The sequence below is a fragment of the Brienomyrus brachyistius genome, chromosome 10 (assembly GCF_023856365.1).
Source record: "Brienomyrus brachyistius isolate T26 chromosome 10, BBRACH_0.4, whole genome shotgun sequence".
NCBI lineage: Eukaryota > Metazoa > Chordata > Actinopteri > Osteoglossiformes > Mormyridae > Brienomyrus > Brienomyrus brachyistius.
Window position 1 is genome coordinate 26,264,742 of NC_064542.1, and position 14,024 is coordinate 26,278,765.

A 14,024-nucleotide genomic window follows, 5' to 3' on the forward strand; every position below is an offset into this window, starting at 1 on the left:
TGCAAATAAATATCAAGTCAAGTAAAACTTTTTTGTCATTTCAGAATATGCAGGCATATGATGAAATAAAATGTCGTTTGTCTGAAACGGCTTTACAAATAATACATCATAAGACACACACGACAATAATGAATACGTATGCCGTACAAATATCGCAACGTACACGTGTACGAATATGGCTCTATGATTTGGACATAGGTGGCGCTAGTAAAAACTGCTGCTAGAGAAAAGTGCAAACGAGTTTTCGATGTTCATCTCTTTATCGAAATGCTTACGATTTGATTGATTTTGCCAACATCCAATGGATCCTTAAAACGTCCCGCGCGTATAGGAAAATAACCAATCGTAGAGCAAAATAGGTGGGCTTTATGTCGACGGCACTTCCGGGTATTTTGGGAGGCAACTGCGCGTGTGTTGCTTCTTGCAGACAGGCGTTCATAAATAAAAAAGGAATATTGGTATAAGTGATATTTCCGTAAAATTTATTAAGGGGTTGTTCATTTTTCATTTAAGACAAAGTAACCTACTGCAGTGTCAAATGGGTTTACTCACCATTTTAAAGAAAATGAAGCACAAAGAACGAGAGATGCGACTTTTGATGCTGTATCCTTTTCTAAATCGGCCAGGTGATGATGCATTAACCATGATGGAGATTAATAACGAAAGGGACAGAAAAAGTGAATGAAGTTAGTAAAACAATTAATATGTTGGATCCTTATTGAGCTAGTATCGGAAAAATTTATCTCAAAGCACTTATGTAAGTCGCTCTGGCTAAGGGCGTCTGCCAAATACTGTAAATGTAAATGTTAGTTAGCTTACGCTGTATGTCAGGAATCTGTATGTGATTCTTTGTGTAGCTGCTGAACCACATCATGGCGTTTCATTCCCCATTCATAATGTTGGTCACAGTTCTCTCGCTTTATTATATATACAGCACGGTCAGTTTGTCTAAAGTGTATCTAAAAAGAAAGAGATGAACGTGTGTAGAGTAAGAAGGTCTTAATTTTCTTAACAGAAAAATTATAGAGGTCTTGACAATGCAGGAAAAACAACCATATTAAAGAAATTCAACGGGGAAGATGTTAGCACCATTTCCCCCACCCTGGGATTCAATATAAAAACTCTTGAACACAGAGGGTAAGATTAAAACTTCTTATGAACTAGGAATGCTTATCAAAAAGGTAGGAAAATGACAAAACTGGAGCCGAATGAGAACAGTGATTTCTTATCCCTTTTAAGTGTAATACAACAAAGTTGAAACATCGATTGGCTTATTCCTGCGCACAAGATAGTTTGTGTTCCAAAACATAAGCATAAAATAACAGCTTGCATGTGCCTTCATATTGCTACACTACTTTTTCACTTGGTGCAGGTTTAAACTCAACATATGGGACGTTGGTGGTCAGAAATCCCTGCGCTCCTATTGGAGAAACTATTTTGAGAGCACAGATGGGTTGGTGTGGGTTGTCGACAGCGCAGACAAACTGCGACTTGCGGACTGCAGGCAGGAGCTCAGCTCCCTCCTCCTGGAAGAGGTAACGTGCTGCCTGGGGCCCAAGACTCAGGACTGTGTGCGTGTGCTATTCTATTATTGTATTTCAATTATTGAAACCCTTGGCTTGATGCTGATGTATGAAATTATATTGTTTAAGCTGCTTGTACACAATCCTACCTCCATTTTAACACCAAGCCGACCCTCACCTGAGTTAGGCCTTATCCAAAACTCTTATCAGGATGTAAGCAAGGGCTCCTAGTTTGTCCCGAAATGGAGCACCTGACTAGAGGATTTGATACTTTCGCAGGCTAATGCTATTTATTGCACAAGGTGCTGTAACAAGTGTTTGATTTAAGAATGGCGTAATATTTCCTTTATTATCACACTTATATTGTGGACAGTGGTGTCCTAATGGTTGGAGAAATCCGACCCACAACCAGGTCGAATCCCCAACCAGCAAAGTATCACTGAGGTGCCCTGAGCAAGGTGCCGCCCCCAAGCACTGCTCCCCGGGCACTGAATTAGCTGCCCCCTGCTGTGTCACATATGGGTTAAATGCAGAGGACAGATTTAGATGTTGTCCACTGTGTGCTGTGGTGTGTCAGCAATGACAGCTAATCACTTTCACATCATTTCACTTATACAACAGGAAAGCAGTTTAAAAATATCACATTACTAACAGTCTGTGTATGAAATTATTTGCATATGACCAAACTCAAAATAATCATATGACATTTAGACAAAAGGATATTAGTTAAGTGGTCTTGAGATGGTGATAATAAAGGTAGTCGGACATACTTTGCATAAAAGAAGTATTTTGCAGCAACAAACCTTTTAGAGTGATGATGCAGAATGAAAACTGTAGATAGACACTAACTGAGGGAAACGCCAGTTAAGAAATCATGCACGTATTTATTTAGCCGTACAAATGCTGAGTTAGGGTGTATTTTATAAAAACATCTACATTTCACTTCCAGGAATCGTCTAAAGGTTCCCTCTTCCCTGCATATTCTTAAGTGGCACTTCTGGTCCCTGAATAGTCTTATTGGAAGATGTTGTGTAACTCTTGTCCCAATACTGCTTATTTATAACTGAATGTTCACTGAGAGTTCAGCCTAGCTGCAGTTAAGCCTTGACCACACTATGTTGGTGACGTGCGTCAGGTTGGACAAAAGTGTCTACTGATTAAACGTAAATGTAATAACACCTGTACGTTTACTAATCAACAAACGGGTAAGAGGGAAAAACTGCATGAACTAAGCTCGTGGTACCTGGGGCAGAGAGGCCTTTATGTCCTAAAGGTCTATGAACGGAATATGGTGAGGCATATGGGCAGTGGGGTGTGTAGCTCAGTGGGCTAAGCCTCTGTGTCTGTGATCGGAAGGTTGCAAGTTCATGCCTCAGCATGTCCATGGGCCCTTAGCAAGGCCCTTAACCCCCAGCTCCCTGTGGACCTTCACTGTGACCCGAAAAAGAGTTTTCCCACAGGGATTTATGAAGTATCACGATTCTATTACTGTTCCGATTTACGTAAGAGTTAGTCATGACTCCCCAAGGTTATGTGAGCCAATAACTGTGTATTGATGCCGTTACAATAATCATGGTTTTTTTGACACCCACCAGCTCAGTTCAGTTTATCCTTGTATATGTGGATTACATGTGGCACATTTCTGCATCCCAGCATCACCATGGTAGCTCACATATGGGGGCTCTCAAGTTCAGTGCATTACAGTGTCAACGGGGCACCAGATTACCCTATTTGCTGTACGCTGTAATGTGTTTAAAGTGGAAAAACCTTCGTAGTTTGTTGAAACTTAATTATTTCATACGATTCATAATTCCATACAGTAATGCACTGGCTATTCCTCTGGTATTATGGATATGTGCGGTGTCGTGGAGTAGCTCAGCCTGTCTCATTTGCACAGCGTTTGGCTGGGGCAACTCTGCTGGTGTTTGCCAACAAACAGGATCTGCCTGGGGCGCTGTCCAAGGATGAAATACGAGAGGTAAGCATCCTTTTGGAGAAACAGTTCATAGATAGCAGAATGTTTTCACTGTTCCAGTTGTCTTCATATGTCTGTGTCCACCTGCCAGTGACTGTCTTCCCAAGTGCTGTGAGGATTCTGTAAGGTTATTTGCAACAATGTGAATGTATACAGCCGTACTGATTTCCTTATACTGTGAATTGTAAGTTTATTACTCTGCAGTCCATGTAACTGTCATGTCTGTCTGCAGGCCCTGGCTTTGGATAATATTAAGACACATCACTGGTGCATCATTGGATGCAGTGCTGTGACTGGTGAGAACCTACTGAATGGTGTCGATTGGCTACTCAATGACATCGCAGCAAGAATATTCACTGCGGACTAATTCAGTTGTACAGTTGACACCGACGTGAACTGAAATGGATAAATGCTTGCAGCGTCTGCTGTGAAAATCCATGGAGATGAGTGGTCTACATCTTCAGCAGATGCCCAGTGAACTTTACTCAGTAGAACACACTGAGATGAAATTAGTGGGTTGACACTAAAGCATGATGTTCCTGAAATGTACAAGTTTTGTAATGACTGATATTGAAACTTGCAACTAGTACCAGAGAGAGGAGAATATTTTTGGATATTTTGCTTTACTGGTGAACGGTAAAAGAGTCAATTATTATTTTAGAACTGTGATGACTGGGATGAAATCAACTCCTTTTCATGCCAAATTACTTGGTCAAAGGTGTACAAAAGCTTTGTGTTACATTTTTGTGTGGATTTTGTGACACTTGTTGCATGTAACAAGTCTTGATTCCAACTGTAGGGACATAAATTTATGTGATGTATTTAAGTTCTTAGCTCCATAGTGATTCGTTTATCTAGGGAATGAGTTTCATAACATAAACTCAAACCTTTTTGAACTTCACTAAAAATCATTAGCAAATATTACCATGGGAACTTAGTTGCACATATTAATGGAATATAGAGAGAAGAGGATCACAGAACTTAAAACTTACTAAAACTGTCAAAAGCCCAACTACTGAATTGTACAGAAAAAGAGAAGCACCTCAAAGGATGTGATGCTTTGGGGGTGGGGGTGGGGGTGGGGGGGTTTGCCAGTGCAGATGAGCAGAATGATGTTCTTTATACTGTCCATTATTTTATCATTTGTGTCATTAGCTCTGATACTGATACCACTTTTATCAACATTCAAAGTTATCTGCCAAGACTAACACATCATTCGGTACCTATATGTCGTGCATCTCTAAGACTTTTTACTGGCTAGTTACCAGCTACCTCAGGGTCTTGACCATTGTGCAGTAGCTTAAAAGAACGAGCATTTTGTGCTATAAAAATCGTCATGTTTCTCAGAAACATCATAGCACAGAGAATGCCTTAACCAAAGATCATGTTAACCGTGAAGTGTTCAGTGCTGCAAAACAGGGACACGTTTCTCAAAAGTACCACAGCGCAAACACCAGGTAGCTCTTCCTTTATGAATAACTGTCCATCCCTTGCTGTTCAACGTCTTGGAGATACACATTCCAGCATTTGTACTTTGTCTGCCTGCAGCCTTTAAAAACGAGTGTGTCCAACCCAGGAGTATGTGCTGTACCCTTAAAAGAAAAGTCGAGTTCAGTGCATTGAATCTCCACCTTAAATCGATTCACAACGCACTGTTACATTCCTACTGTTTTAGAACTGTATGTTTCCCATTTTGCATTGAAAGCAGAATTTCATGAATGCTTGAGTGACTAAAGTGTGAAGATTTAGGCCCTGTGCACACTTGGTATTAACAAGCGTTCCGAGTGATCGAATAACAAGTGGGCAGCGCTAATTACAGGCGTGAACGTCTGGCCACATGATTTTAGAATGTGTCCCAGGGTACATTGAAGGACCGCCTACTCAGTGACGTCCTTATATGGGCGTAACGTTCGCACTCATTAAACACAGAAGCGATAATTAACGTGATTTATGTCAGAACATAAGTCAGTGGGAAGTGGGCCACCATGCAGTAAACTGCATCCTGGACAGCAGCACATCCTGCTCCCTAAAACACCAAAACATACGTTTGAATCTGCAGGAATGTTTTTTTAATGTCGGACCATCGTAACCCCTTCGCATGGAAACATTGTCAAAACCACATCATTAATATTCCGCATCCTAGTACTGAAAGACCTTTTTAACACGTACATTGGTGTTCTGTTAACGCTGTATAAAATGCATGCCTACAACGTGAAGTTTAACTGTGTGAAATAGTTTGAACTTAAGTAATCACATTTGCATCATTAAATTGTATTACGAAATGATACGTGGAAGACAAACAATGAAATATACCTTGTATGGAATTCAAAATAAAAGGACACATTGAAATGTCATTTATTTTCAGATTTCATTTTTAGTATGGCATTCCATAAAAACATTTGACAGCTTGTCTACTCTAGAATGCACCAACAGTTTGTGATTTCTTAACGTTTGGAAGATTCTGCATATGGAAGTGATTTACGAGCTTATTTAAAGTTGCTGCAAAGTGAGATGTGATTACAAGAGGTCAGTCGAGATGCATGGTAACGCCAGGCGTGAACACGGTCTGAGAGTACAGCAGATTAATTACCAGTCAATAGTTAAGTAATGCTAAAAGTCATGAAGATAACTATAGTCGTGTGTTAAATTACCCATCTCAGCCCAAACACATCAAGAACAATGCCGTAAGTAAGACTGTGTGGACCCCCCGCAAAAAAAAAAAAAAAAAAGTGTATTACATATGGCGTGCACACCCACATGGGGGGGAAAACCACAGTTTAACAATATTGAATCCTTCACAAAGGGAGCAGTCACACTCAGCGCTGCCATCAGTAAACCTCACTCCCACCGAAGGCCCTGAATGAACAGAAATGAAAAGATTAGTGCTAATCTCAAGTTCATAAGAACATCAGGAGTTGCAGTCGACTGTTCAGAAGGATACCGAATCAGTCAGCTGAAATCAGACTGGGGCGGTAACACAGTTCATCACTGGCAGACATGTCAGGTTCATATAAGAATCTTGAGCGAGATGCGACACGACTTCAGCCAGACTGACTAACCTTTCGAGTGAAACATCACAGGTTCACTCTCGGTTTACAGTACGAGTCTTGAGTGTCGGGATCTTTTCCACTATTTCAGATGAACCTGAAATCACAAAGATGCAGAAAAAGTTTAATTTACTGCTGGCTCCATCATTAATGTTCATTGATCCATTCCTGACAGCTACCTACTGCAGCTCCACTTCGGTATTTAAACACCCTGCAAAGTAGCCCAGACATAGGCTAAAAATCGGCATGGGCTGATTTGAGAAATTAGGTCAAGTGTGGTCAGAGAACTACCACTCAGTCACAAAGTGTCAGACTGGGGCGGTAATGGGAATCTTCATTCCACATCTTAACATTTGTTACTGGGTGCAGAGATCCCCGCGGCCAGCATCCCACTGGGTGCTGAAGTGTTTCAACCTACTTGCTATTTACCTGCAACGGCTGGTCCTATTCCAGCCAGATGGCAGATCCATGAAACGCCAACAGGAGCAGCCCTGAATAACAGAGTCCAGTTACTCCATTTCCAGTCATCGATGCAAGTTACATTTAACCCGATGCAGTCTGATCAGGGCTTTGGTGACTAGGTTGCCATGAGACATGAGTCGTCCAAAAAACAAAGGGTTAAGACCCAGTTCATCCTATCGGACATGCCGACTACCAACGTCAAGACCCTGATGTTGAGAACCTTTACTCACCTTAGTGGTTTGATGCTAGAAGCAGACCTATAAAAAGAATGGGAAATCCCATTAACCACCAAGCAACTCAAGCTGGCTCCTTCAATAATCATATGCTAGGAATTCAGAATTGGAGTAGCATCACCAAATTCAGACATATGCTTGTCAGTTATAATTCATCACAATTCCTTCCACACATGTAATCAAAACGGAAACCTGCGTTACCTGTGTTAGCATCTCGCTGATGAGTTCGGCACATCTGCAGAAGGGGGACCGGGGAAAAATATCTCCTGTTAAAATCTTTACATCAGACTACTCGTTCATGGCTAACCCAGTACTCGATATCCTTTACTACTCAGAATCTGGTAAAGTAGTTTCTTCAAAGGATTCAGCAAGAGAGAGTTCAATATATCATCACTGTAGCAATGGGACATTTAGCATTATAAGAAATTACGTCTATATTTACCTGGGAATCATCCCGATTCCAGCAGATACCCAACAGGGAAGGAAGTGGAAGCCATGTTGTCAGACACGTGCTCAGGCGGCACTCCGTTCCTGGATAAGAGACTTACTTTATAAAATATGCTAATCGACCGAGGCACCATGCCACTAAAACTGCAATATCGGACTAATTTGCTCCCTCGTTTCGTATTTAAATCACAACTAGATTTCGACGCTATTCTATCTCGCAAACACAAAAAGGCAAAGACAAAGCGTTTTAGCTTGACTCAAATCATTCTAAGGAATAATAAATCATTTTATTTATAATATGGATAACATGCATTTTGATAAATAGTGGACTAAAAGGACGCTTTGTGACCATGGACCTCGGAAAACTGCATCGTTACTTTGGCGTTATAATGGCAACTAAAATAATACATTTACAAACACTATAATGTACAGTTAGCATACTTAACAACTACTTCAAGTTAAAAGATAAATTGGCCACAAACCACCGCTAAACTTCATTAAAAAAAAACCAACTCACCCACCTCATGCAGATTCCTCTGCGAAATGGCAGAGATGGCGGCCGAGCACCACGTTTTGTACCACCGCCGTTTCCCAGGATCCTCTAGTTTGACGTTTATGCAAAAAAATATTTAAAAACCGTAGTATACTTAAAGTTTTAATTATGATACAACATCTAAACATATTAAAATTAAAAAATGAAAATTTAATTAGTCGTTCAATTTACTCAAATAACGTCATTTCCTCCGAGCGCCATATTCAAAAAGCAGATTAAAAAATCAGTGCAACTTGACCGGTGAACAGCAGGTGGCAGCATGTCGCGCAGCGTCGCGCGCAGCATCGCACACAGCACCTAGTGAAATTACGGGTTTGACCGAACAAGGTCGGAAAAATAAGCCAAGGTTGTGCCGGACCCTCCACGAAATTTACTTCTGGCCGCATGCCTGCTCCAGGAGGCCTTGCTATATGTTTTAGTTGTGGTAACTTAACTAAAAACCTGTTCCGTGTGTTACACGTCATCCGTTAACATGATTGTCATCTTTCCCGGGGGCTCTTTGGGGTTGTGGGCCAAAATACACCGTGGGGGACCCACCGCCCCCCTAGGTCGCCACACTTCATCGTAGGTGTGTATGTTTGGTGGGCCTGTATGGGCAGAAGTCTGGACCCGATTTTTAATGCCACTCCAGCCCTGTCTGATAATCTGAGATTTTTACCGCGACGCTCACTAGGACAATCGGCAGGAAAATTAAATATTTCAGATTTTCCCCAGGATAAACAGTTCTGTAGTTTCAATAATTCAAAAGCTACAAGCGAGTAATTGTTAAGGGAAAACTTACGGATTTATATAAAACCTATGGTGAATATTGTATTATTTCTTCTAAAGTATTAAGTGGTATGTATTTTTTTTATTGTACTTAATTCAAGTCTTTGGTTTAGAGCAACACTTTGTGTGGAATTCGTGTCTGTTCTTTGTGCCAGTTTTCCTCTGGGCATCTTGGTTTCCTTGTAAAGTGCAAAAACACACCGTATTGTGAATGGATGGATGATTCATGTTCACCTCATAGTGTGTGACTGTGTGCCCTGCGGTGGGGTACCATCCCAGTCCAGGTGTTCCCTTACCTGCTATGAGGCTTATCATTACCCAGTAGTGAATATGCAGGTGTGGAAGATGAATGGATTCAGCTGATTCGAGTTAATATTGTTTTAACTCTTTCATTGAAGCAGGCAATATCTCAGTTAATGGTTCTATAGCGCCAAGAAAATAGGAATTTTGGTTATATGCTCCGCCACAGTCACGCCATGAGCTGTGCACACGTTTCTCTTTGGCCTGTCAGCCGTTCGAGAGCCAAGCCTCTGTGTACCCAAACCTGGCAGGATGAGGTCCGCTGACTGAAAGACTAAGTGGGACTCAAGTTGCAAAGTTGAAAATGATCACTGATTGAGGTCAGATAATCAGCAAATAGGAAAATAGGAGTCAAGATGCTAAGTCAAACTAGAACAAACAGAAAAATATAGAACCACAAACAAATAAAATCCGAAACGAAAAGACTGTCTATATATAACTGAAACTCAGTACTGAATAAGGAACATGACTCAAAATGGAGTAGATTGATTGATTCACTGCTGTTGTGGATGATTACGGACCAAATCCATCTGGAGATGGGTGAGGCAGCAGAGGGTAGACAGTCTTGAGGTGGCTAACATGTGAAACACATTCAGAATAATATATGATAATGAGTATCTCTGTCTGTCATTAGCCACTGGGAAGTACAGGTCAGTCTTCTGCAACACTTAATTAGAAACTGCTTTATATTAATTAATAAGACCATGTACAGATGAGAAGGCGGTCAGTACCAGTCCTAATCGATGTGGTGTCGCAGAGATCCATCACCACCCCTGTTGGCCCATCCAAGGCAGAGTGAAATTGGCTAGCAGGTCGGCACCTCCTTTCAAAGTTTGCAGGCGCCTGTGTCCCCTATTGGATTGACTGACTGTAGGTAAGGAGCAGGGGTAAAGGGACCTTTCTTTAAAGCAGCCAGTCTCTCTTTCAGGGCTGGGCTCTCAGTAGGTTCTTAGTTTTATGATCAGCTCGTCTGAATGCAAATGTCCAATAACTGGACTTAATTGAATTTAGAGTGGCTTGCTATGATTAGGCCTATACCTGAATAGCCGGTTTCTTATTTCTACATAACCTGTAACGCAACACGGTTGACAATCCTACTTCAGTTGCATCATTGGTCTCTTACGCTTCAACATTCAATGCCATGCAGTTCAATGTAAAATGAAAAAAATCATACATATCGCTTAACAGAAATTTGTTTTTCATTACTGGACTGTACATACGTTATCACGTCACAGGAGCTATTTATCATATGCATGTACAAATTTCTTTACAAACATTTTCCTTACAGATGATTTTCACTAATAGTGGTTTGGCATATGTACAGGGTTCAATGGTCCTGCTGTCCTATGCAGATACACATTTCATTTCCAAATAGCCCAAGACGCTGTCACAGCAATACTCATAAGACGTTCAAAGTCAATCACTCAGTTATGTAACACTGAACTTTCTTAGTCACAGAAGCAGACCTTTGGTCTCTGGCTGAGGTCACCTGTTATACCTGGTAACTGAACGATAATGTCGAAAGATGATGTCACACAAGGACAATGCAGGTGTTGTACATTAGACATGTTAGACTAATGCCTGTAAGTATACAGGAAAAAATAATGTAAATAATTTGTTTTACATGTATATAAGCGTTCATCTTGAAACAAAATACAGGGTAAAGCTTTACATTTAACTGGACCTTTATAATGCATTAGAACATTCAGTGCCCCTTCATAATGCATTCATAGAACATTCAGTGCCCCTTCATAATGCATTCATAAAACATTCAGTGCACCTTCATAATGCATTCATCGAACATTCAGTGCACCTTCATAGTGCATTCATCGAACATTCAGTGCACCTTCATAATGCATTCATCGAACATTCAGTGCCCCTTCATAATGCATTCATAGAACATTCAGTGCCCCTTCATAATGCATTCATAAAACATTCAGTGCACCTTCATAATGCATTCCTAGAACATTCAGTGTACCTTCATAATGCATTCATAATACACTGACAGAATATTCATAAGCAGCATGTAAGTGTACCTTCACATCCTAACATACCTTCACCTTCAATGTACATTTATAACAAACTTCATATGATTATACATATATGAATACTATATTGTATGTTGTTATTATATATTTGTTATTAATATAAAATAAAGCTGTTAAGGTACATTAAGATGTTAAGGTATACTTACTGTTTATGAATGTTCTGTACTTGCATTATGAAGGTGCACTGAGTGTTCTATGAGTGCATAATGAATGCATTATGAAGGTGCACTGAGTGTTCTATGAGTGCATAATGAATGCATTATGAAGGTGCAGATAAAATGAAGCGTTTCCAAATACAGTAATATCAAGATACAATAGATTGATTAATCTCTCCTTTAGGTGCCTCCTGGGCTTTGTTCTATCTGTATTCCGCAAGTGAGGAACGGTGCCCAATTTCTGTCGGTGAGTGCGAGGAGGGAGGTGAAGCGGAGATAGGACTGAGAGTCACACTATTCAGGTTGGCAACAAAGGTCTCCCAGCCTCTTCGGAAAGCTCGGTCAATAGCCTGGAAGGGGGAAACGAATAGGTGATTCCAACACAGATACTCAGAAGACCAATCCACTGCTGTGGATTATGTCAATACAGGCACATGGTGAAGGTTCAGTTATAAGCATCTGGCATCGATGCTGACGTAGACCACAGAGTAACAACAAAAGAGGAATGCCGACAGACAGATGGTCTGGTTCTTCATTTGCTTGCAAGGTTCAGCCTCAAACACCCTCAGATGACAGTCGCTGACCATGTACATATAGAAATACGACCGTGTGCCTTATCTCTCAGCTGCATACCCTCATCCCTCTTGGTGTATAAATTGTAAACAGAAAAGAGGGGGAGAGAAAAATGCCTCCAAAACATTTCTTGAAGCAGTAAAAGTATAACCTTAAATTTGTCACTCGTTATACTGAATTAAGTAGGATATTCTGTACTTTATTGTTTAAATCTTGGCAGTGTTTCCTGGCACTTAAGAAACAAAACTGTCTACTGCTGTTCGTTCAACAGCAGTTGGCTGTGTGTTTAATCAACCCCTACGGGGAACAGTATTGTCCCAGTGGTTGTTAGCAAGTGCTTTAGCAGCAGGAATTCAGGCTAGGGCTGCCAAGGGTTCGCCATGACGCAGCCCAGCCGCGCATCTTTACGGTCTGTGCAGCGAGAGCCCATTTCTCCGGTACCAGCCTGCGGTTATGTGCAGGACTCTGGGAATGAGGGTCATTGGGTAACACTGGCAATAGGATACTGCTGTTGTGCCACCAATTGTACCACCAGCTTGCTCAACTGCATAAACAGGTAGCAGAACATGTAAGAGATAAGTGTCCAAGCCTAGACCCTCACCCGTGTGTAATTCCTCAGGCTTTTCTTCTTCACCGCTTTCATCTCTTCCTCCGCATGCTGGCTGTTCTTGGTTTCCTTCTCAGAAATCAGAACCTTATCATCTTCATCATCTTTCATAGAGAAATGGAGCAGAACTAGTTTGGCCGGCTCCGTTGTCTCGGTGTGTGCCGGTACCTCCGTCATGTGCGCTGGGGGGGCCACGTTTTCCTTGTTGGTGGAATAGACCTCCGTACGACGGTCTGACCACTTCTTGGAGCCGCCCCTCCGTCTCCAGCGGGCGCTGATGCGACCTGGTTTCCTCCTCAGCAGCATGGCTGTCCCGTCATCCTCCATCATGCCTGTATTGAAATCAAAAACGTCCGGCTCGCGATTGTCACTCCGCACGCGCGATGGCGTGGAATGTGCCTCCCGCTCATCTCCGCTTCCCATCCTCCCTATATCTTGCTCCTGTTGTATCGGCTCTCCCTCTCTTGGCACCTCCATTTCATCCAGGAGCCAGTAAGAACCATCGGCCCGGTCCAGGAACTTGAGGGACTTCTTACGTGTCTTGCCAATCGTCATAGTCGTTCCCTTTCTTTGTCTGTCTGGTCAGAATTTGAGAAGAAATTGATTTCAGTTACAAATCCGTGGCCGTTACTTATCAGAGTAATATTTCCCAGCTCAGGTTGATGCAAGAACAATATTACTGAAAATTGTTTTTCTTTTGACTGAAATATTTAAGGTTAATCTGAACTCCGGTGCCATTTCACAGAGCTAACCAGTGATTCACCTGTTCCTCTTCAATATCCAGTTATATAATCCAATGCATTATAACACATTTTAATCACCCATTTTAGAAACATCGAGTTATCAAGTGTATAAAGGTATACATTATTACACTCTGTATTATGCGTCGTATTTTATTTCATGTCATAGTGAATGAAGCCTTCTCTGCCTATTTTGATTTTACATAGCGATACACTGCTTCTTCAAGTTTAGCACGAAGAAACTGAACTCATATAATTTTACAATCTGTGTAGCTGAAAACAGATTCAAATATATGCGCTTTCAGTCAAATGCGCGAATGCAACACTTGAGGCAGATAGTGAGAGACAGAGAGAAGCCCTTACCTGGAGTCAGTCAGAGATCCGTCTGTGCTGTTCCACCAGTGAGCTCCGCTTTCTGCTGTGAGACACCCTGCCTGGACCTGCCGTCACCAAGGCAAACACCCACCCACACACACGTAGCAGAGGACGTTGGCTTAATGCGCTCATGCAGTATCTCTCCTGGCTTAGACACACAAAAAGTTAACCGTTAATGATTTACTCTCTATAGGAACATCATACTGATGTTAGTGCTC

General features: G+C 41.5%; 2 protein-coding genes, 1 long non-coding RNA gene and 3 other non-coding genes across 12 annotated transcripts; 1 reads left to right on the plus strand and 5 right to left on the minus strand.

Annotated features, from left to right (window-relative positions):
* Positions 1-368: 368 nt before the first annotated feature.
* Positions 369-4,324, plus strand: arl2 (ADP-ribosylation factor-like 2). The gene is made up of 5 exons (XM_049028991.1): positions 369-603; positions 1,027-1,137; positions 1,373-1,535; positions 3,421-3,501; positions 3,731-4,324. Exons 1-5 carry the CDS (start codon positions 539-541, stop codon positions 3,863-3,865), a joined length of 555 nt encoding a protein of 184 aa, XP_048884948.1. The 5' UTR covers positions 369-538; the 3' UTR covers positions 3,866-4,324.
* A 1,498-nt stretch (positions 4,325-5,822) lies between these two features.
* On the minus strand, positions 5,823-8,345 carry LOC125750760 (uncharacterized). 2 transcript variants are annotated; one of them, XR_007400416.1, is made up of 7 exons: positions 8,209-8,345; positions 7,683-7,771; positions 7,442-7,475; positions 7,238-7,264; positions 6,975-7,036; positions 6,558-6,642; positions 5,823-6,354 (listed from the first exon to the last, which is right to left on the minus strand). It is a non-coding gene; the product is annotated as an uncharacterized LOC125750760 (long non-coding RNA). The 2 variants fall into 2 exon arrangements; XR_007400417.1 differs by having other exon boundaries at positions 8,205-8,266.
* Positions 6,423-6,494, minus strand: LOC125751261 (small nucleolar RNA SNORD31). Its single transcript, XR_007400580.1, has one exon. It is a non-coding gene; the product is annotated as a small nucleolar RNA SNORD31 (small nucleolar RNA).
* LOC125751262 (small nucleolar RNA SNORD31) lies at positions 6,819-6,890 on the minus strand. The gene has a single exon (XR_007400581.1). It is a non-coding gene; the product is annotated as a small nucleolar RNA SNORD31 (small nucleolar RNA).
* On the minus strand, positions 7,567-7,639 carry LOC125751260 (small nucleolar RNA SNORD26). The gene has a single exon (XR_007400579.1). It is a non-coding gene; the product is annotated as a small nucleolar RNA SNORD26 (small nucleolar RNA).
* Positions 8,346-10,489: 2,144 nt separating the features above from the next.
* Positions 10,490-13,917, minus strand: sb:cb1058 (uncharacterized protein LOC394209 homolog). Of its 6 annotated transcripts, none has more exons than XR_007400545.1 (4): positions 13,795-13,862; positions 12,686-13,265; positions 11,254-11,861; positions 10,490-11,088 (listed from the first exon to the last, which is right to left on the minus strand). XR_007400545.1 is itself a non-coding variant. In XM_049029810.1 (4 exons), the coding sequence occupies exons 2-4, from the start codon at positions 13,244-13,246 to the stop codon at positions 11,715-11,717; spliced, it is 609 nt and encodes a 202-aa protein (XP_048885767.1). In that variant the 5' UTR covers positions 13,247-13,265; positions 13,795-13,862; the 3' UTR covers positions 10,490-11,714. The 6 variants fall into 6 exon arrangements, 3 of the variants coding, with proteins under 3 accessions (XP_048885767.1, XP_048885766.1, XP_048885765.1); XR_007400544.1 differs by having other exon boundaries at positions 11,155-11,861; XR_007400543.1 differs by having other exon boundaries at positions 10,490-11,121; positions 11,155-11,861.
* Between the last annotated feature and the right edge of the window lie 107 nt (positions 13,918-14,024).

What these genes read in the sequence shown, in the direction of transcription:
- sb:cb1058 (XM_049029809.1), bottom strand. Translation starts at nt 13,246, where the DNA reads ATGACGATTGGCAAGACACGTAAGAAGTCCCTCAAGTTCCTGGACCGG. An exon ending in GCCTGAGGAATTACACACGG is followed by an intron (nt 11,862 to 12,685) that starts GTGAGGGTCTAG and finishes TCCCCCTTCCAG; the next exon opens with GCTATTGACCGAGCTTTCCG.
- arl2 (XM_049028991.1), top strand. Translation starts at nt 539, where the DNA reads ATGGGTTTACTCACCATTTTAAAGAAAATGAAGCACAAAGAACGAGAG. An exon ending in GAGATGCGACTTTTGATGCT is followed by an intron (nt 604 to 1,026) that starts GTATCCTTTTCT and finishes GAAAAATTATAG; the next exon opens with AGGTCTTGACAATGCAGGAA. An exon ending in CCAAGGATGAAATACGAGAG is followed by an intron (nt 3,502 to 3,730) that starts GTAAGCATCCTT and finishes GTCTGTCTGCAG; the next exon opens with GCCCTGGCTTTGGATAATAT.